The sequence below is a fragment of the Glycine soja genome, chromosome 18, assembly GCF_004193775.1.
Source record: "Glycine soja cultivar W05 chromosome 18, ASM419377v2, whole genome shotgun sequence".
Classification (NCBI taxonomy): domain Eukaryota; kingdom Viridiplantae; phylum Streptophyta; class Magnoliopsida; order Fabales; family Fabaceae; genus Glycine; species Glycine soja.
Genome location: NC_041019.1, coordinates 11,813,371 through 11,834,512, shown reverse-complemented (window position 1 = coordinate 11,834,512; position 21,142 = coordinate 11,813,371). Strand labels below are relative to the sequence as shown.

The window sequence follows — 21,142 nt, the reverse complement described above, 5'->3', positions numbered from 1 at the left end:
AATCTTCTGATGAGTCAACTTCCTTTACTGACTGTATATGGAAGATATGATGTTGTCTTTGAGATGTAGTCTCGAACCATTATGAACTCTAGTTCTTAGAGTCAAGATCTTCATTATTCTGTTGTAAACTCTAATATAGGTTCATTCTGATGTTGGATGCACTATTTATAGCATTTGATATGTTTTTTTATGTAAGACCTTGTTTTCTGTGTAAGACCTTGATGTCTTGTACTTTCTATGAGCTTCAAAGGATATTCTGAGGTTTTTAGTCTTGACAATTATTTTGAGACAACTTTTATGAGCAGTGTTCTAAACACCTTAGAATGCATGCACATATTTGCTTCTTAAGGATGTTTAACACTGAAACACTTAAGCGGAAATCATCACACCATCCCATTATCCTTACAATTTGCATTGCTAACAACTTGTCATAATTAAAGCATGGATGTGGATTTAACAATAAGATATGATCAAAATATATTCCAATCAGGCTACTATAAAAAGCTCATGTGTCATCTAGAGGTAGGACAAATTACACACTTTAATGGTCTGGGTAGAAAGTCTTTAGCCCTAGTTGAGAAAATCCATCCTAGAACAATTAACTTAACTATTAGAGCTCTTGAAGGTGAATTTCCCATTGTTGTTGCCACCATATATAGATTGCCATAACCTTTATGGATTTCTCTCTCTAGCACACAATAATATCAAGGAATGCTCAATAATCACCTTCTTGAACTCAATCATCTTAATTTTACCATCAGTTTCATTTTCAACAAAACACCTAAAAATTTGTATAAAACGATAATATACTATATATAAAATTTAAAAGATATTATCTATCATTATATATTAGATTATAGTTTTCTCTTAAAAAATAATTAAATAATTAAAACTTATAATATAAAATTATTTTACATTGTCATTCAATTACAATTTATTATTAATATGATTTTAAAGATAATTTATTGTACAAATTAACAAATTTATTATATATTATGAGTTATAATTAAATAATAATATAAAATTATTTTATATTAGTCGTACTTAATTTTTTTAATCTTTTACCCAAAGTGAAAACAGTTAAATGTAGATAAATATAAGTATCAAATCAATAATTAAACCAATTAAAAAACTAATAACTATATACTCATTTTTCTTACAGCCCGACTATATTATCTTTTTCAGCCAAATTCACCAGAATTTAATTAAAATGATGTTACTAATTATATATTTCATTTAATGAATCTCATTCATTATTCATCAAATAAAACTCTAAATACATTTTATTTAATAAAAAAATTGTCAGAAAAAAACAATGAGACATGATCTATCATTGTTCATAGTCAGATGCTCCACAAGCGACCTCACATTTAGAAGTTGGGCACCGAGCCAGACCACGTTACGTAGGTGTCGGCGAGATAACGAATAAATGTCAAAACAGTAAATAACTTGAAAGCCCAGTGGCAAAAGAGTAACCACGCATTAACCTATCATATAAATAGCCAACGTCCTTGCAATCTAATAATTTCCCGCGGCAACAAATGCGGCTCGCCATTCTCATTTCTCTCTCCAGAAGATAAAAAACCCTTTTATATTTTTATATTTTTATCACTAGAAAAATCAAACAAATAAAATTTTCATTTTCATTTTCTTTTCTTTTCTCGCTCTTGTTTTTTCGGGGAAATTGATTTCACCGTAATAGGAGCCAAGAAAAACAAAACAGAAAAATTCCGAACCCGTGAACTCTTTTACCTGCTACAAATGCATTTCTCTCTCTTTTCTCACACTTTTTCTCTGCTAAACTCGCAAACACGAACACTGTTTCTCTCTCTCTGAAGTGAAGTAATGAAGCTTCATCTTCAGATCTCGAGCTGAATCACCGATCTCTGTGTGTGAGAGAGGAGTTGGATTATTGATTCATGGAAACGCGGAGATGAAGTTCTACATATCAACGAAGGGGATAAAGAGAGTGACGATATCGAACGGCGAGGGAAAGGGATCGGCGAAGACGACGGCGGTGGCGGCCGGCGCCGGTCGCCGGATATCGGCTCGGACGGTGTTTCCGGTGATGGTGGTGCTCGGGATCGTGCTGCCGTTTCTGTTCGTGAGGATCGCGATCTTGATGCTGGAATCTGCTGCGGCGTGTTCCTCATTGGGTAATCTGTTCCTCCAACCTTTTCACTTTCCTAACTTTTCTTTCTTATTTTGTGTTGTTTTGTTTTCCTTTCACTTTCACAACAACAACAGTTACACACACTCATCTCACTGACTCACTCCAGTTACTACTTACTACTTCAGTTACTTTTTTTTTTAACGTTTAGTAAACGCGGCGTAACTTAGCTTATTCGAGTTTTACTTGTTTTTTAAAAATTTTCAAATAGTTACTTTATATAGACAGATTATTATTTTAAAAATAATTTAATTAATACTACATACAACTAATACAATTAAAAAATTACATTCTTATCTAATTGTAGATTTTTATGTATTCTAGCATTATTAAGTTTTATAATAATTATTTTAAAAAGTATATTTATAATAATTTCTAATTAAGTGAGCATAATTTTTTGTAAAATTTAAACTTTATATATTGACGGTATAAATTTTTTTTATATCGCCAACTAATTAAAAAATCATGAGAAATATGATTCTGCAATAATTTTTGTTAAACTCAGTAAACCTATCATCATATATCGATTTCTGATTGAATGAATTTTTATATATACAGGTCATTTTCTCTTTTATATTGATAGTATAATAAAGTTATTTTTTAACAAATGATATTAAAATTGAAATCTTTTAAAATAATAAAGATATCATTTCTTTAAAAATTGTGTATTGTTACTCTAATTATATTGTTTGGTATATTTAATTAAATTTTATAAAGTCTTTTTCCTGGACTATTAGTTTATATAAGAGTGAAAATTAATATTTTTATTTTTATTTTGTTTTTATTTTTTTGTTATCTTCATTAAGTTCTACAAAAGGATATCGATAGAATGAAAGAATGATTAAATTAATTTATAGTTTGAAAATTAAAAAAAAATATTTCATAAGTTTTAATTTTTATATAAATTTGTAACAATAATTTGTGAGAAAAAACTAATTTTACTTTTTGTGTGAATGTGAATTATTAATAAATTATTATTTTAAAATTGAAATATAAAAAATGATAAAGTTTGTAAGTATCTATACAAATGAGTAAATAAAAAACATATTAAATTATTTTTTTGGATACAAATATTAAATTTAATTTAAAATACTTTGTATTTTTAATTTGTTTTATTTAAATTGAAAAATTATCCTTACATGCTTTTTTCAAGACCTTACATGCATTTTAAGATATAATTTTATTTTTAAACAAAATATATAATTGAAATGATCACTTTTGGACATTTTTTTGTTTAATTTTTGCTCTTTTATTGATAAATGGTTTTTTTTTTTTTTTTGTGGAGCTTACTGAAGATAGGGAATTTGTTTTTGAAGAATTAGTTTTCAGATTTATAATGACAAAATGTGTTAGAAAATTAAATAATGTAATGAACATAGAAAAAGATAAATTCATTTATTGTAAAGTTGATGAGAGTACATGGTTGAAAATGATTGATGCAGAATGTGCTGGGTGGAGGTTTTTCAGTGGAGTCGACACGTCACTGGTAAGTATCTTGTTTACCAAATCACCCTTGTTTTTTTTTCCTATTTTAATAGTAAATTTCTAATGTTTTTTCTTTTTTCCCATTCTCCTTTCCCAAAGTAGTTGGCAAATTCTCTTCAATTGACTGACTTGCCCAGTTGCCCCTAAATTAACTCAAGTTAATAACTGGAATAGAATTTTTTATTAAAATTCGGGTTTTTAATATTATTTTAAGTGAATCGTGTTTAACAATACAAACATTGACATGGGAAGAGAGCAACTATAGTTTTCAAGCAGTTAAATTGTAAACTGCTACCTTTTTAATCGTTTTGCCTGGTATATGAATGGTCACGTTACTCACGTAGGTTTCTTATTTTCAAATTCGTCAAATAGTATCTCTCATTCTCTGTTAACATAACCTTTTTTGGCTAAGAAAAAGTCAAATACCTTTTCAAATATAGTGCTGCAGCCGGATCTGATTTGAAAAAAAAAATGATGCATACTTAATTTATTAGAAACTGCAACTAGTACAGAACGTCCACAGATTAAAAACCTATACATTATTAACGAAAAAATAATAGTGTATTGTATGAACTTATTTGAATAATTGTTAAACGCAAAGCATTATTATTCCCTTGCGAAGTTTCAATATTTTAATCAAGTGAACAATTAGAATTGTCAGCGTTTGGGTTGGGTGACAAATCCAATATTTTAAAAATAATAACCCTAAAAAGTTATACTATTGAATTTAGGTTGCATTACCTCTAGGCTCTAGTTTACTTTATACTGTATTTTATTACTTTATAACTAATCAAATGCCATTTTAAAAAACTACTGTTTAGTGTCGATTTGTAATAATTGTTGATCTTATAAATTTATTATTAATTTTAGAGATAAAATTGATTTACATGAGTTTTTTAAATTAACAGTGTATTAAAATTAAAATGTTCTTATTTGTTTGTTTTGTGCACTCTGAATTCTATAAATTTTTTTTATTTCTAATCTAGGAAAAGGTGTTGTGAAAAATGTTTTAGGAATAATATTAGAGTTTAATGTACTGTTAGTGTAAATATTTTCATATTATTAACTGATTAAAAATTATTTTAACATTATAATCTAATCACAAGTCATCTTGTATAATAATTATATTGATTTTTACAATATTATTTAAAAGTTATTATAATAATAATGATTTTTTATTGGTAGATAATGTAAAAAAAATTATAGATAAAAAATAAACTATTTTCTTATACCCGTGATCGACATAGAAATCAACAAAGTTGATATGTGGATATGAGATTTATCAATGATCTTAAAACATGAGATATTCTTAAATTATATGGAGTACCGTGAATTATTCCATAAATAAATATAAACTTAAAGAGGTTTGTCTCACTGTCACCAACTGAGGCCCAATCCAACGTAATTTTGACAACATTAGAAAACTTCAGAATGGATCATATCCATACATACAGTATGAGATACTTTGTTGTTTCCTTTTCTTTAACTATCCAGTGATATATATATATATATATATATATATATATATATATATATATATATATATATCAGCTTTTGAAATCTCCACTTCATGTGGTTAAAGTCGTTTGTCAGGTGAGCGTACGTGTTATTATTAATGTGATAAAAGGGAAAAAAGACAAAGTAAAAGTTGCAGAATGGATATTATGGACAAAAACCTAATCCTGAATCGATCATTTTTTGTGATACATTTTTTTTTTCAATTTTATTTGTTTTCCTTATAGCAGTTACCATTCTTTGTTATTTCTTGGATGGGTCATCTATTTATCTTCAAAAAATAAAAAATAAAATTGACTGGTTTACATGTACAACTTAATTAAAAATTCAAGTTAGTTTCTGAAATACAATCTAACATTATATATTATTTAAGCAGCTGATAAATAATAAAAAAAGACATCTTTTGTTTGGGATATAATTTTGATATGCATTGTAAGTTTAAAAGCTTTTTGGCATAAAATTATTGATACTACATTATTAAAATAGTTTGATAGTGATCATTGCTTCTTGAAAAGATCCACAACGTAACAACGGGTAAATGAAATAGATCTAAATTGAGAACAGTGCATCACAATAAAACTTGTTTTACCTTGTAAACAAAAAAAAAATAATAACAAAAAGAAAAATGATTCCTCCGAATTCGTAAACAATCATATAATACTGCTATGAATGGGTGGTGCATTGTCGGTATTTTCACAAGTTGCTTTCCTGCTACCTGTGGGGCAATGGGGCATGGCCATGCCACTTGAAGTGTAATTATTTCTTCCCCTTCTACCTTTTTCTGCTAGTTGTTACCTTCACAACTTTTTTCACTGCTTCCAAGGGTCTTCATGGTCTCTGTTCTTTTATGGAATCATCCAACTACGCGACTGTTTGAGAAAACATTAGATCAATTCATTTTATAGCAATGCACGTTTTAATATAAAATTTATAATTATAAATAAGTTATTCTATCTTTGAAACAAACACAACTTTTAAACTAGTATTATCTTCGTATAAACGTGGCATGATGTAGCAAACATTTAACTTTGGTTTGCACTGCCCTGTACTTATCAACTTGGTCTCTACTATAGACTCTGTCCACCCTTTTAATTTTTTAAGGAAAAAATTGATAATTTATGATCTGTTTTCTACTATGGTACTGCATGTCCTTGAAGGAACTCAGAGATGAGCTGACCAGAGCGCTAATAGAGGCAAATGATGGTAATGTTAATGAGGGAGCAGGGTCGTTCAATGAACTTGTGAAAGAGATGACCTCAAAACAAGACCTTAAGGCTTTTGCTTTCAAGACCAAAGCCATGGTATATAAAAAATTTACCGCATTTGCTTTTGCTAGTTACTCTTTGTGATGATTATCTTGATGTTTCGTTTTTCTAGTGATTCCTTTTTTGTTTCCTTCTGATGTTGATTAACAATGAGGCGCCAAATATAATAAATGCTTGTCCTGGCATATCTATTGCTTGGGTCAGTGTGTACGTTTCAGCAGTGAAAATCTGGAGAAGCCAATGCAGCTAACTGATAAACATTAACATATTATGGTCGATTGGTCATGCACCAGAACAGACACTTGCTTAAAGAAAATACATAAAAATGAAAGGAATAACTTGTGCAACTGGAATTCACCAAAAAACAAAAAAACTTGTGCAACTGAAGTTTGTGTGGCATATAACATTTTAATTGGATGGCTACAGAGAACATGGTCTATAGATCAGGAATGTGGAAAAAAAAGTTAACATAACCTGAAATTTACTGAGTTGAATTGAAGCTTAATGGATTGATTATTCATATTCCAATTTTAATATTATGTGCTTATGGCAGTTGCTCAAATGCTCTAAAAATAGCCCAGATAAAATGTTGGTTAAAAAGCAAGAAATCACCTTTAACTATAGGTCAATTTCCATGTGGTTCAAAACACAATAACTCGTTCTTCAACTTATCATACTGTGCATATTACCTCTTTATTGGGGCTTTTCTATACATGGACAGGGAGATAATTTTACACTACATTGAACAATGCGGAAAGTTTAGGTAGTTGAGTTGTTGTCATGTTGAGTTTTGAACCGCAGGAGGCTTTCAGAAAATGACCAATAGTTGGAGGGGTTCCTTTCAAGCCTAAGGGTATCATGGTATATGAATTTCTATATTTTGATGAATTATAAAATAAGCATAAGGAGGAATGTGGGTGAAGGTAGCATCATAATCAAAGTCTATCTGTATGTGGGTTACGTTGCTTCATTGAATTGTTGGCCAATGAAGCATAGTTCTTGTCAGCTACAAATGTTCAATTCAGCGCAGTTTGTTAAGTTTTAATCCTCTCACAAAATCTGCAATTTCTTCTTTTCATGTTCAGCTATCACAGTTGGAACGCAAGGTGCAATTAGCAAGACAACAGGAGTCGGTTTATTGGCATCTAGCTTCTCATGGTATTCCTAAAAGTCTACATTGTCTATGTCTAAAGTTGGCTGAAGAATATTCTGTAAATGCTATGGCCAGATCTCGTCTACCCCCTCCTGAATTTGTATCGCGCCTTGTTGACCCTACCTTTCACCACTTAGTTCTCCTAACTGACAATGTCCTTGCTGCCTCTGTTGTTGTAACCTCTACAATTGAAAGTTCAATCAACCCAGAAAAACTAATTTTTCATATTGTTACTGACAAAAAAACTTATGCTCCAATGCATGCTTGGTTTGCCACCAATTCTATTAAATCAGTTGTGGAAGTTAGGGGATTACACCAATATGACTGGTCTGAAGAAGTGAATGCTGGTGTTAAAGAGATGCTAGCAACTAATCACTTAATTTGGAAGCAATACTATAATAAGGAAAAGGACCTTGACTATACTCAAGAGAATAGCAGATATTTGGAGGCTTTAAGGCCCAGCAGCCTATCCTTGATGAATCAACTCCGCATTTATTTGCCTGAGGTAATTAGTTATTTTTGGTAGCCCTCTGATTCAGTAATAATTGACAAAAAGTCTAAATGCTTGGCTATGATTGTTTCATCATCTGATTTTTGTGGACCACAACAGCTGTTTCCAGATCTCAAAAAGATAGTATTCTTGGATGATGATGTTGTAGTACAACATGACATATCTTTTTTGTGGGAACTAGATCTTAATGGCAAAGTCATTGGTTCTGTATTCAAGTCGTGGTGTGGAGACGGCTGCTGCCCTGGAAGTAAATACATAAACTACTTGAACTTTTCACATCCTCTTGTTGCATCAAACTTTGACGGTGATCAGTGTGCATGGCTCTATGGCATGAATATTATTGATCTTGAAACTTGGAGGAGAACAAACATTACGGAGACCTACCATCAATGGTTGAAACTTGTAAGTGTATGTTGATGAAATGTGCTTAATGAAGCCTCTATATTCTGATATATAATGCTTTGAGAAATGCTAATGCACTCTCTTAACACACTTTTTCAAACATACTCTACTATTGGTTGAAATTTATTGGAAATCACAAATTTTTTGGTGTCCTACTTATTTAACAAGTCTCTCCTGATGTAATTTTCAATAAATTTTAACTAGTAGAGTATGTTAGAAAAAGAGTTGCACTCATAATGCATTTTAGTAAGCTTCCATATGCAAGATTAAACTAGCAAGAAAAGCTTTAAATTTTCATTTTTCCATGAAAGTGTATCTCTGGTGATGAAGAACATGAGCCATTTGAAATGTTCATATGATATTTAATTATTTTATACTATGCTAAGCAATATTTAACTGGTCTTAAGCACTGCATTACATTCAACATACGCGTTTAATATCACTTTGAACTACTATATGCTTTTGAAGCCATACAGTAGAGATAATTCTGGACTTGTAAACTATGTCAAATATCAACAACAACAAAAAATACCATATATTTAGTCATTTATACACTATTGCTACTTCAGCAATGTCATCATACTGCTCATCTGATTTCACAGAACCTCAAGTCCGGGATGACAATGTGGAATCCAGGAGTGCTTCCACCTGCCTTGATGACATTTGAGGGTCAAGTGCATCCTATAAGTTCATCAATGCTTGTGACTGATTTAGGTTATCGCCATCAATCAGCAGAAATTAGCAAAGAGAAATTAGAAGCTGCAGCTGTTATTCATTTCAGTGGCCCTGCAAAGCCATGGCTTGAAATTGGTTTCCCAGAGGTTCGAAGTTTATGGAGTAGATACGTAAATATCTCTAATAAGTTTATTGGGAGATGTAGAATTACAGGGTGAAGGAACAAAGTTTTTTCACCTCCCATATTTATTGAGATTGAACAGTGATACTGTATGGGATTTCAGAGGGAAGAAGGTTCTGCCTTCAGTCTCTGACTCATACGCTCTGCACAGTTTGATATGAGTTACGCTATGCCATGTCCATATAATATAGTAAATAGATGAAGCTACCACACAATACCCTACTAGAAGCATATCTGTGGTTAAGAAAGATATAAGCATCATTGATCTAGCTGCCTGACAATACTGTAAACTTCTTTTTCAAATTACTTTTTGAAGTGGAGAAATTGTATTGCATGATTTGAAATTTCAGTTAGTGGATTCTCAAGTCTTGGTACATAAAACTCTCAGGTAAAGACGTGAAATAGGTTATCATGCAGCTTTGAGAGTTCATGCGTGTTTGGAAACACGTTCCCTACCCAACAAATCATGTCAAATGGGTTAAAGACGTGAAAGCTAGAACTAGGAACTTCTATTCAGATGTGAGAATCCATGTTCGTGATGTATGACCAAACACGCTATTCATCCCTTTGGTTTTTTAAATGCTTATTCTAGGAGCCAGTCAAATTAGTTTGTGCATTGCTTTACATCACTTCCACTTGTGTGTACGTGGAGCTTGTTACAAAGAAGACTAAATGACACACGAGTTTAACATCTGTCCAAACTCAAGATGTAAATGACGTAAAACAAATGCGGTGTTCAACTCAACTCATGTGGAAAAAGATCTCATGCTGCTTTTCCTTATTTTGGTCTAGGGGCTGGCTCACAAAAGGCAATTTCTGTGTTGACCCTTGTGCAGTTTATCACTATGAATGAAATGGCCGTGGAATATTATGCAATACGCTGCCGAAATTGTTGAGTATTTAGTACGTTGCTAAAAGGCCCCAACACAACTTTTGATTTGTGCACTTATAATTACTAAAACTTTTATATTGGGATAGTGTAAACCTCTGAAAAGTGGCATAAATAATATTTACGATTGATAGCTACAATTTCCCGGTGATCCAAACTAGACAAATAACATGATCCGGTAACTATATGTGCCAAATTTGGTCACTGTTGCAAGAAGTCAAGAACTGGAGAAAGCAACATTTGAGATCCTATCATTCTATCTGTTTGGGGCCATATTATGCAAAAAATTTGAACTTGCTCAAATCAACCACGTGGAGTTATCTGCTCAAGGCTTTCAAGTTTCAACATAGAATGAAACAAGATTTGAATTTGCAAGTACGGGGTTTGTCTTTTGTGGAACGAGAATTTTGACTTCTATGATTCTTATCTTGATTTCTTATTGACAATGGTTAAATGAAATTAATGAGCAAAGAAAAGAATCCCCACACTGGCTCCACTCACACAGTAGTACCGACAGTATAGCTTGCCACATGTGATCCTCTGTTTCTCTTGCCTATTCCAGGAACGTTGGGATAACTTTCCATGCATGCTAGTTGTTTTCTCCAAATTTGTTTCTTCTCTTACATTTTAACCATTTTTAATATTATTTTACAATTAAAATCTTAATTTTTATCTTGATAACTCATAATATTATTAGGATTAGTTATCAAAATTAAATTATAATTAAAAAATACAAGATATTGCATCTAAATTTTGCGGCCTTTGTTAGATCCCCATGTTCTAACTCTCCCATGTGATGTGAAACCACAACATTCACCATTAGAAACCCACGAGATACACGTGCATCATCTAGTTCAGCTGTTAAATCAATTTTAATGAGTTAGGTATTGGACATGGAATCAATTTTGTTGGCTTTAAGCGTATTAAATTAACAAATCAACTATGTTTAACTAAATTGTTAAAGGAGATTTATTATGACCCTCACAGGCTTTGCTATGAGACTTTTTTTTAACATTATTCACACTACAAGTTCCTCTCATCAATTTCCCTTGATTCCGTCCTCGAGAGAGCGACTAGATAATTATCACCTTGATACTACTAGACAGGTTTAATGACGTGATAGCAAATGATTATGCAGAAAAACAAATACATTTTTTTTTCTGAGTAGAAAAACAAGTACATATTGACAATGAATTAAAATTAAACTCATTACATATTCACCAAATCCGAATTTTAATGTTACTTATAGATGTACGTATGATTTGAGTTCGAAGAGAAGATGTTTCACTTTGATCCATTATTAATGTTATGTATCAAATGGATTATATGTTCTAGATTTTATTTTCCATCTTATTTAGTTTTAATCTCAGTAATTTTCTTAGGCCGCATTCGAGTTTTAAGTTTCGAAAATTTTAACAATTAAACATATTTTTAAACTTTATAATTGTTAATTTCAATTTTTTTTATGTTTTTTGTTTTTCAAAAAATTTTCAGTTTTTTTTTTCTGTTTTTGTGTTATGACATATTTAGAACAAATTAATTTTGGGGATTTCAGCTAATATTTTTTAAGTAAAAAAAAACTATTTGCAAAACAAGCCGTGTGTTTGTGACAAAATATGAAATTTGTAAAAAGTTTTTTTAAAAAAAAAACAGTTGTTTCTATGGGTGACAAATGGATAGATTGGATAAATCCTAATCCATATGTTAATGGATTGGATCAAAATAATCGATTATTTTGATCCATTAAAAATTATTTAATGAATTCAATCCAATATGATCCATTTGATAAAAAAATTCATTCAATCCATCCATTAATTAACACTATTTTCATGGATGGACATTCTTCCAATCCATCCACAAACTAAAAATTTAAATTTAATTATTTTTAGTTTAAAAATTTAAAACTTAATTATTTTGACTAACCTCGACCGAGACTAATTTTTTGTCAATATCGATTGAGATTATTTTTTATCCAACATCGACCGATGATGTTTTTTATTTGACATCAACTAGATTTTTTTGTCGACGTTGACTTGGGCTATTTTTCAGCCGATATCAGCAGAAATATTTTTTGATCATGGTCAACTAGGCTTTTTTGGTCAATGTTGGTCGATGATATTTTTTGGCAAACATCAGTTAGGATATTTTGGTCAACATCAACCATAACTATTTTTTGACCGACGCCAGCTAGGTTTTATTGCTAACATTAGCGAGAACTTGTTTTTGTTGGCATCAACTAAGGCTTTTTTGGTAAATGTTAACAAAGGTTATTTTTTGGTCAACGTTTACCATGACTATATTTTTGGTCGATGTCGACTAAGATTTTTTTTTTTGCCAGTGTTTGATGCAATCCTCCCTAGGAAGGGACCAATCACTAGAACCATGAGCAAGAGGCTCCAAGAAGATTGGGCTAGAGCTGCTGAAGAAGGCCCTAGGGTTCTCATGAACCTTAGGGTAGATTTCTGAGCCCATGGGCCAAGGTTGGGTCCAATTATCTTTGTACATATTAGACTAGGATGTCATTATATTTGGTCCTTATATATAGGGCTCCATATTGTAGGTAGGGTACCCTAGAAATATAGGATTTTTCAGCCCTTGTATTTTTGGGCACCTAGACTAGTTTTTGTATTAGGGGTAGTTTTGTAATTTCACATGCACTAAGTGGATATTTGATGTGTGTGGTTGGAAATAAATTTAATTGAATTGGTAGAAGCCCAATCCAATTAAATTTTAGAGGGAGAGGTGAGCATTTGCTTACTACACCCCATTGCCACATCATATAGTCACACTTTGTGCATGTCCTTCATGCTTTTCATGCCTCATGACACCTAAGCACACTTAGTGGAGAATCTTGTAATTGATCTTGGATTAGTGGGCTGAACCATAACTAAAATTCACTAATCATAATTAGTGAAATTTTGGCTCCAAAGTTTGGCTCCACAAATTCAATTTCAAATTCAAGTGAAATTTGAATTTCCCTCCAATTTTGTGTGACACTTAGGCTATAAATAGAGGTCATGTGTGTGTATTTTTTTGGAACTTTGATCATTTGAATATTAACTTCAGATTTCAGAGCTCCTTTTGAGCACAAAATTTCGTGCTCTTCTCTCCCTCTCCCTTCATTCATCTCCTTCTTCCTCCAAGCTCTTATCCATGGCCTCCTATGGTGGTGAGCTTCTTCTAGACTCATCTTCTCCTTGAAGTGGCGTCTCCTCTCTCTCTTCCTTCTCCATTCCGCTGCCATTTATCTTCCAAGAAGCAAAGGAATCCATTGATGAAGAAGATCCTAGGCCTACAAGCTCCAATGGAGCTTGCATCATGTGGTATCAAGAGCATCTTCATCTAGGTGATGTTCTTTTGCTTCCTCTATCTTTTTGTTCGGTGAATTCTCTTTAATTCCTTGTTCTTCATCTTATTCTCCATGTATATCCTCCATTGTCTTGTGGTTTGGTGCTGTTTAGAGTAGATTCAAAAAAAAAATAAACCGATTAAATCTTAGATCTACACTTGTTCTTGCATTTCTATGGTTCAAATTTTGTAGATCTACTCTTAAATCTTGTTTTTGTGTTGATTTTAGGTTCTATCAATTTTCATTCATAATATTCTTGTGCTGAACCTTTAGATCTAAATTTTGTTCCAAAATATTGATTAGAAAAAAAAAACACAAAAATCTAAGTGTAAATCACTTAATCCATGTTGTCTTAGAGTCATGTTTAGTCATAGTAATTGTCACATTATGCTCTAAGTTTGTGTTGAATTTTTATTTTGTTTTTTGAATTCTAGATACATTTTTTTCATGTATTCTTGTCATTCTTAGCCTATCTTTTGAATTTTGAGTCTAATTCATGCATGTTATTTAGTTCATAACATGTTCTAAATCAATTCCTAGAAGTAGTCTTGTTGTTGAACTCTTTTTTGTTTTCTAAGATTCCTACATGATGCCTATGATGAAGTTGAGATGTGGTGTTGAGTTGTGGCTGGATTTGTGAATCAAATAAGTCTTAAGCTCTCTTGAATTGTGTTATTCAAGATAATTGAGCATAAGCAAACACAAATTGTAACTATCCAAGCCTTAAGCAACATAAACACTACTCTTGATTTCTAGGTTGAAATCGCTGGTGCTGGCAGCTTGAACATACGAACTTGTGTAAATTACTGGGAACTGGTCACTACGTTTTTTGAGCTGAAACTTTTACTGAATTTTATAGACATCTGGACCAAAATTATAAAAAAAGAAACAAGCGATTTGGATTAAAGGAAAAAATAAGGAAAATCTCACAAGTTGGCAGAAAAATCAGTGTCCAGGAAAAAAAAAGAAAAGTGAAAGGAAAGTGTACTTGTTGTTTTGGCTCAAAATTTGTTCTATAATTGGTGCCTATTTTATACCAATCCTAGTTCTGAAATTTCAATTGAAAATTATTGTGAAAACAAGTGCCAAAACTAGAGGTTTCTTGAGTCTTTTTTTTTTTAGAGTTTTTCTACTCTACTCTAGAGCCATTCTAGGTTTCTCTTTGAGTCCTAGCTTGCTTTTTTGTGCTTTTCATTGCTTTAATTGTTGAATAATCCTTGAAAATTTGTCTTGTTAAAACTCTATTGGTTTAGCTTTCATTTCATTTTTTTTTGGTCTTTGGTTATTGCTTGTCTCTTTGTTTCCTTGGTTGTGAGTTGCCATATAGGGAATTGGAAAGGAGGATTGGTGCCATATCTTGAAGAATTTGAGTCAAGAAGAAAGGGGCCAACCACCTTAAGAGCTATTGGACTAAGAAGCACTCCAAATTGAGTGAAACACTAAAGAGAGAATAGCCACCACAATTGAGGACTTTTTTTTTTCTTTGTAATTTTGTAATTGGCAATTTGCTTTGTTTTCAAATTTTGTAACAAAAAGGCCTTTCGTTGGAAGTAAGTTGGGAGCCTCCGCTAGGTCACCCTACTTCCATTTGTGTGTAATAATTTTAGGCAATTTTCCCTTAGGATAGTGAGTGTTTTGTTGGGAACCTTAAATGAGGTCATCCAAACACTCTTAGGATCCGCCTAGTTTGCATTTCTTGCACTTTAATTTCTTGCTTACTTTCATAGCTTATTTCTTTTACCCTCCATTGTCAAACCACCTAGATAGCTTGCCTTTTACCAATTAGTTTTTACCTTATCTTTCACACCTCTTTTAGTGTTTATTTTGGCTAGTTTCAACCATAGTTTCTTTTACCTTTTGTTTTCAAAGCCCCAACAAGAAAGAACCATAACTTAGGAACCAACATGAGTCTTCATTCTTCATCTAGTGTTAATGGTGAGGGTTCTACTCCTAAGGACCCCTTGTATAAGATATTAGATGAGTTGAGATCCCTTAAGTTGTGGAAAGAAAAACAAGAGAGAAAAGAAAAAGGTAAAAAAAGAGTGGAAGAAATAAGTCAAGATGAAAGAGAGAAAATAAGAGAGGAAGAAAGAAGAAAAATAATGAAAGAAATGAAAAGAGAAAAACATGCCTCCTATAGTAGTCATGACTCTTGCAAGAGTTTAAGTGAAGAACTTAGCGACTATTATAGAGGGCGTCATAGTTCACATACTAAACATCACTCCCAAAGAAGAGAAAAGGATAGAAGGCCTCAAGAGGTTAACATTAGCCTCCCATATTTCCACGGAAAAGATAATGTTGAGGCCTACTTAGATTGGGAAATGAAGGTTGAACAACTCTTTGCTTGCCATCATATTAGCGAAGAGAGAAAAGTTCCATTGGCTACCCTTAGCTTTCAAGGGTATGCCCTCTATTGGTGGACTTCCCTTGTTAAAGAACGAAGGATTCATGAGGATCCTCCAGTAGAGTATTGGAATGATCTTAAGAGTGCCCTTAGGAAGAGGCACATTCCCTCCTACTATGAAAGGGAGCTTATGGACAAGCTCCAAAGGCTTAGACAAGGGAGTATGAGTGTTGAAGAATATAGACAACAAATGGAACTACTCTTTTTAAGAGCTGGACTTAGGGAGGAGGAAAGAACAAGCATAGCTAGGTTCCTTAGTGGGCTCAATATGGAAGTGAGGGACAAGGTTGAACTCCTTCCATATAGGGACCTAGATGAGCTAGTCCAACTTTGTATAAGAGTGGAGCAACAACTTAAAAGAAAGCCTTCTTCAAAATCTTATGGCTCTCACTCTTATCCAAGGAAGGACCAAGCCCATGGAATTTTAGGGGCTGCACCTTCAAAACCCAAAGAAGATAAGGGTAAGACCATAGAGAAATACACCCCTAAGACTAGTTCCCAAGAAAGGACTAGCAACATTAAATGCTTCAAATGTCTTGGGAGAGGTCACATTGCCTCTCAATGCCCCACAAAGAAAACCATGATCATGAGGGGTCAAGACATTTATAGTAGTCAAGAGGAGACTACTTCTTGCCCTTCCTCTAGTGGAAGTGAAGATGAAGTAAGGGATGAAGAGTCTAGTGAGGAAGTCTACCCTCATGAAGAAGGTGACCTCTTAATGGTTAGAAGGCTCCTTGGAGGTCAATCTTGTGATTTATCTCAATCCCAAAGAGAGAACATCTTTCATACAAGATGCAAAATTTTAGATAAAACTTGTTCTCTCATTGTGGATAGTGGATCTTGTTGCAATTGTTGTAGCACAAGATTAGTTTCCAAGTTGAACCTCACTATCATTCCCCACCCAAAACCTTATAAACTTCAATGGCTCAATGAGCAAGGGGAAATGATAGTTAACCAACAAGTGAAGGTACCTTTCTCCATTGGGACATATAAGGATGAAGTTAATTGTGATATAGTTCCCATGGAGGCAAGACATATTCTTTTAGGAAGGCCGTGGCAATTTGATAGGAAGATCATTTATAATGGCCTAACTAATGAGATTAGCCTCACCCATCTTGGCACTAAATTTGTGTTGCATCCTCAAACACCTTCACAGGTGGCCAAAGATCAACTAACTATGAAAGATAAGAGGGATGAGGAAGAAAAATTAGAAAAAGAAAAGAAAAAGAAGGATAGTAAGGTCTTGTCTTCAAAGGCCAGGGGGAAGGAAAAAGAGGGAAAGGATTCCTCCAAGAAGATTGTTAAGAAGGAAAATCATTTTGCAACAAAAGGTGATATTAAAAGAGCACTCCTTCTTAAACAATCTTTCTACCTTCTCCTATCAAGGGAAACATCCCTTAGCACTGCCACAATTCCTACATTTGAGACCTTACCCCCAAAGGTCCAAGAACTCTTACATGAATTTGGTGATATATTTCCCAAAGAGATACCCCCTGGGCTACCTCCTTTAAGGGGAATAGAACACCAAATAGATTTAGTCCCAGGAGCAAGCCTTCCTAATAGGCCAGCCTATAGGACTAACCCTCAGGAGACTAAGGAGATAGAGTCTCAGGTTAAAGAATTGTTGGAGAAGGGCTGGGTCCAAGAGAGCCTAAGCCCATGTGCTGTGCCAGTGTTGTTGGTGCCCAAAAAGGATGGTACGTGGAGAATGTGTACAGATTGCAGGGCCATCAACAACATCACTGTAAAGTATAGGCACCCCATTCCTAGACTTGATGATCTGCTTGATGAGTTGCATGGTGCCAATATCTTTTCAAAAATTGATCTTAAAAGTGGTTATCACCAAATCAGGATGAAAAAGGGTGATGAGTGGAAAACTGCTTTCAAGACCAAGTTTGGTTTGTATGAATGGCTAGTGATGCCTTTTGGGCTCACTAATGCACCAAGCACCTTTATGAGGCTTATGCATCATGTCTTAAGGGATTTCATAGGTAGATTTGTAGTTGTTTATTTTGATGATATTTTAGTGTATAGTAGGAGCCTAGATGATCACTTAGGACATCTCAGACAAGTTCTTTCAGTCCTTAGGAAAAACACCCTCTATGCAAATATAGAGAAGTGTACCTTTTGTGTAGATAATATAGTTTTCTTAGGTTTTGTAGTTGGTAGAAATGGGGTCCAAGTGGACCCTGAGAAAATCAAGGCCATCCAAGAATGGCCCACCCCAAAAAGTGTGGGAGATATTAGGAGCTTCCATGGGTTAGCAAGCTTCTATAGAAGGTTCGTTCCTAATTTCTCTACAATTGCATCACCTCTCAATGAGCTGGTGAAGAAGAATGTGGCATTTACCTGGGGTGAAAAACAAGAGCAAGCCTTTGCTTTGCTCAAAGAAAAGCTTACTAAGGCACCTGTTCTAGCTCTTCCTGACTTTTCTAAAACTTTTGAGCTAGAATGTGATGCCTCTGGAGTGGGAGTTGGAGCTGTATTGTTACAAGGTGGGCACCCTATTGCTTATTTTAGTGAAAAACTTCATAGTGCCACCCTCAACTACCCCACCTATGATAAAGAGCTTTATGCCTTAATAAGAGCCCTCCAAACTTGGGAACATTACCTTGTTTCCAAGGAATTTGTCATTCATAGTGATCATCAATCACTTAAGTACATTAGAGGGCAAAGCAAGTTAAACAAGAGGCATGCAAAATGGGTAGAGTACCTAGAGCAATTTCCATATGTTATCAAATACAAAAAGGGAAAAACAAATGTGGTAGCTGATGCCCTCTCTAGGAGACACACATTGTTTTGCTCCCTAGGAGCTCAAATTTTAGGATTTGATAATATTAGGGACTTGTATGCTTTAGATGAACATTTCTCTCCCATTTATGAGAGTTGTGGGAAAAAGGCCCAAGATGGATTCTATTTGGCTGAGGGGTATTTGTTCAAAGAGGGAAAGCTTTGCATACCCCAAGGATCCATTAGGAAATTACTTGTGAAAGAGAGCCATGAGGGTGGGCTCATGGGCCACTTTGGGATAGACAAGACCCTTGTCTTACTCAAAGAAAAGTTTTATTGGCCCCATATGAAGAAAGATGTCCATAAGCATTGCACTAGGTGTGTGGCTTGTTTACAAGCCAAGTCTAGGGTGATGCCTCATGGGCTATACACACCCTTACCCATCCCATCTGCACCTTGGGTAGACATTAGTATGGACTTTGTCCTTGGGCTTCCTAGAACCCAAAGAGGTGTAGACTCTATCTTTGTGGTGGTGGATAGGTTTAGCAAGATGGCACACTTTATACCATGCCACAAGGTGGATGATGCTTCCCACATCTCAAAACTCTTTTTCAGGGAAGTTGTGAGACTCCATGGTTTGCCTAGGACCATTGTGTCAGATAGAGATGCTAAGTTCCTTAGCCACTTCTGGAAAACCTTATGGGCTAAGTTAGGAACTAAACTTCTTTTCTCTACCACTTGTCATCCACAAACTGATGGGCAAACAGAGGTAGTGAATAGGTCTTTATCCACCTTTTTAAGGGCTCTTCTGAAAGGCAACCATAAGTCTTGGGATGAGTATCTTCCTCATGTAGAATTTGCCTACAACAGGGGGGTTCATAGAACCACCAAGCAGTCCCCTTTTGAGGTTGTCTATGGGTTTAATCCCCTAACACCGTTAGACCTCATTCCCCTCCCACTGGACACTTCTTTTATACATAAAGAAGGGGAATCTAGGTCAGAATTTGTAAAGAAGATGCATGAGAGGGTTAAGAACCAAATAGAGAACCAAACAAAGGTGTATTCAACTAAAGGCAATAGAGGAAGAAAAGAGCTAGTTCTTAATGAGGGTGACTGGGTTTGGCTCCATCTTAGGAAGGATAGATTCCCTACTAAAAGGAAATCCAAGCTTAGCCCTAGAGGGGATGGACCTTTTCAGGTTTTGGAGAGGATCAATAACAATGCCTATAGGTTGGACCTCCCAGAAGAGTATGGAGTCAGCACCACTTTTAACATTTCTGATTTAACTCCTTTTGCAGGTGGAGCTGATATTGAGGAGGAGGAACTAACAGATTTGAGGTCAAATCCTCTTCAAGGGGAAGGGGATGATGCAATCCTCCCTAGGAAGGGACCAATCACTAGAACCATGAGCAAGAGGCTCCAAGAAGATTGGGCTAGAGCTGCTGAAGAAGGCCCTAGGGTTCTCATGAACCTTAGGGTAGATTTATGAGCCCATGGGCCAAGGTTGGGTCCAATTATCTTTGTACATATTAGACTAGGATGTCATTATATTTGGTCCTTATATATAGGGCTCCATATTGTAGGTAGGGTACCCTAGAAATATAGGATTTTTCAGCCCTTGTATTTTTGGGCACCTAGACTAGTTTTTGTATTAGGGGTAGTTTTGTAATTTCACATGCACTAAGTGGATATTTGATGTGTGTGGTTGGAAATAAATTTAATTGAATTGGTAGAAGCCCAATCCAATTAAATTTTAGAGGGAGAGGTGAGCATTTGCTTACTACACCCCATTGCCACATCATATAGTCACACTTTGTGCATGTCCTTCATGCTTTTCATGCCTCATGACACCTAAGCACACTTAGTGGAGAATCTTGTAATTGATCTTGGATTAGTGGGCTGAACCATAACTAAAATTCACTAATCATAATTAGTGAAATTTTGGCTCCAAAGTTTGGCTCCACAAATTCAATTTCAAATTCAAGTGAAATTTGAATTTCCCTCCAATTTTGTGTGACACTTAGGCTATAAATAGAGGTCATGTGTGTGTATTTTTTTGGAACTTTGATCATTTGAATATTAACTTCAGATTTCAGAGCTCCTTTTGAGCACAAAATTTCGTGCTCTTCTCTCCCTCTCCCTTCATTCATCTCCTTCTTCCTCCAAGCTCTTATCCATGGCCTCCTATGGTGGTGAGCTTCTTCTAGACTCATCTTCTCCTTGAAGTGGCGTCTCCTCTCTCTCTTCCTTCTCCATTCCGCTGCCATTTATCTTCCAAGAAGCAAAGGAATCCATTGATGAAGAAGATCCTAGGCCTACAAGCTCCAATGGAGCTTGCATCAGTGTTGGTCGGGAATATTTTTTGTTGACATCAACTAGGATTTTTATAGTTGACATAAACTAAGGTTGCATT

At 34.2% G+C, this 21,142-nt stretch overlaps 1 protein-coding gene across 1 annotated transcript; it reads left to right on the top strand.

The window, feature by feature from the left end:
* The first annotated feature begins 1,529 nt into the window (after positions 1-1,529).
* Positions 1,530-10,233, top strand: LOC114395930 (probable galacturonosyltransferase 15). The gene is made up of 6 exons (XM_028357798.1): positions 1,530-2,156; positions 3,613-3,656; positions 6,328-6,471; positions 7,521-8,093; positions 8,199-8,501; positions 9,104-10,233. Exons 1-6 carry the CDS (start codon positions 1,934-1,936, stop codon positions 9,392-9,394), a joined length of 1,578 nt encoding a protein of 525 aa, XP_028213599.1. The 5' UTR covers positions 1,530-1,933; the 3' UTR covers positions 9,395-10,233.
* Positions 10,234-21,142: the final 10,909 nt, after the last annotated feature.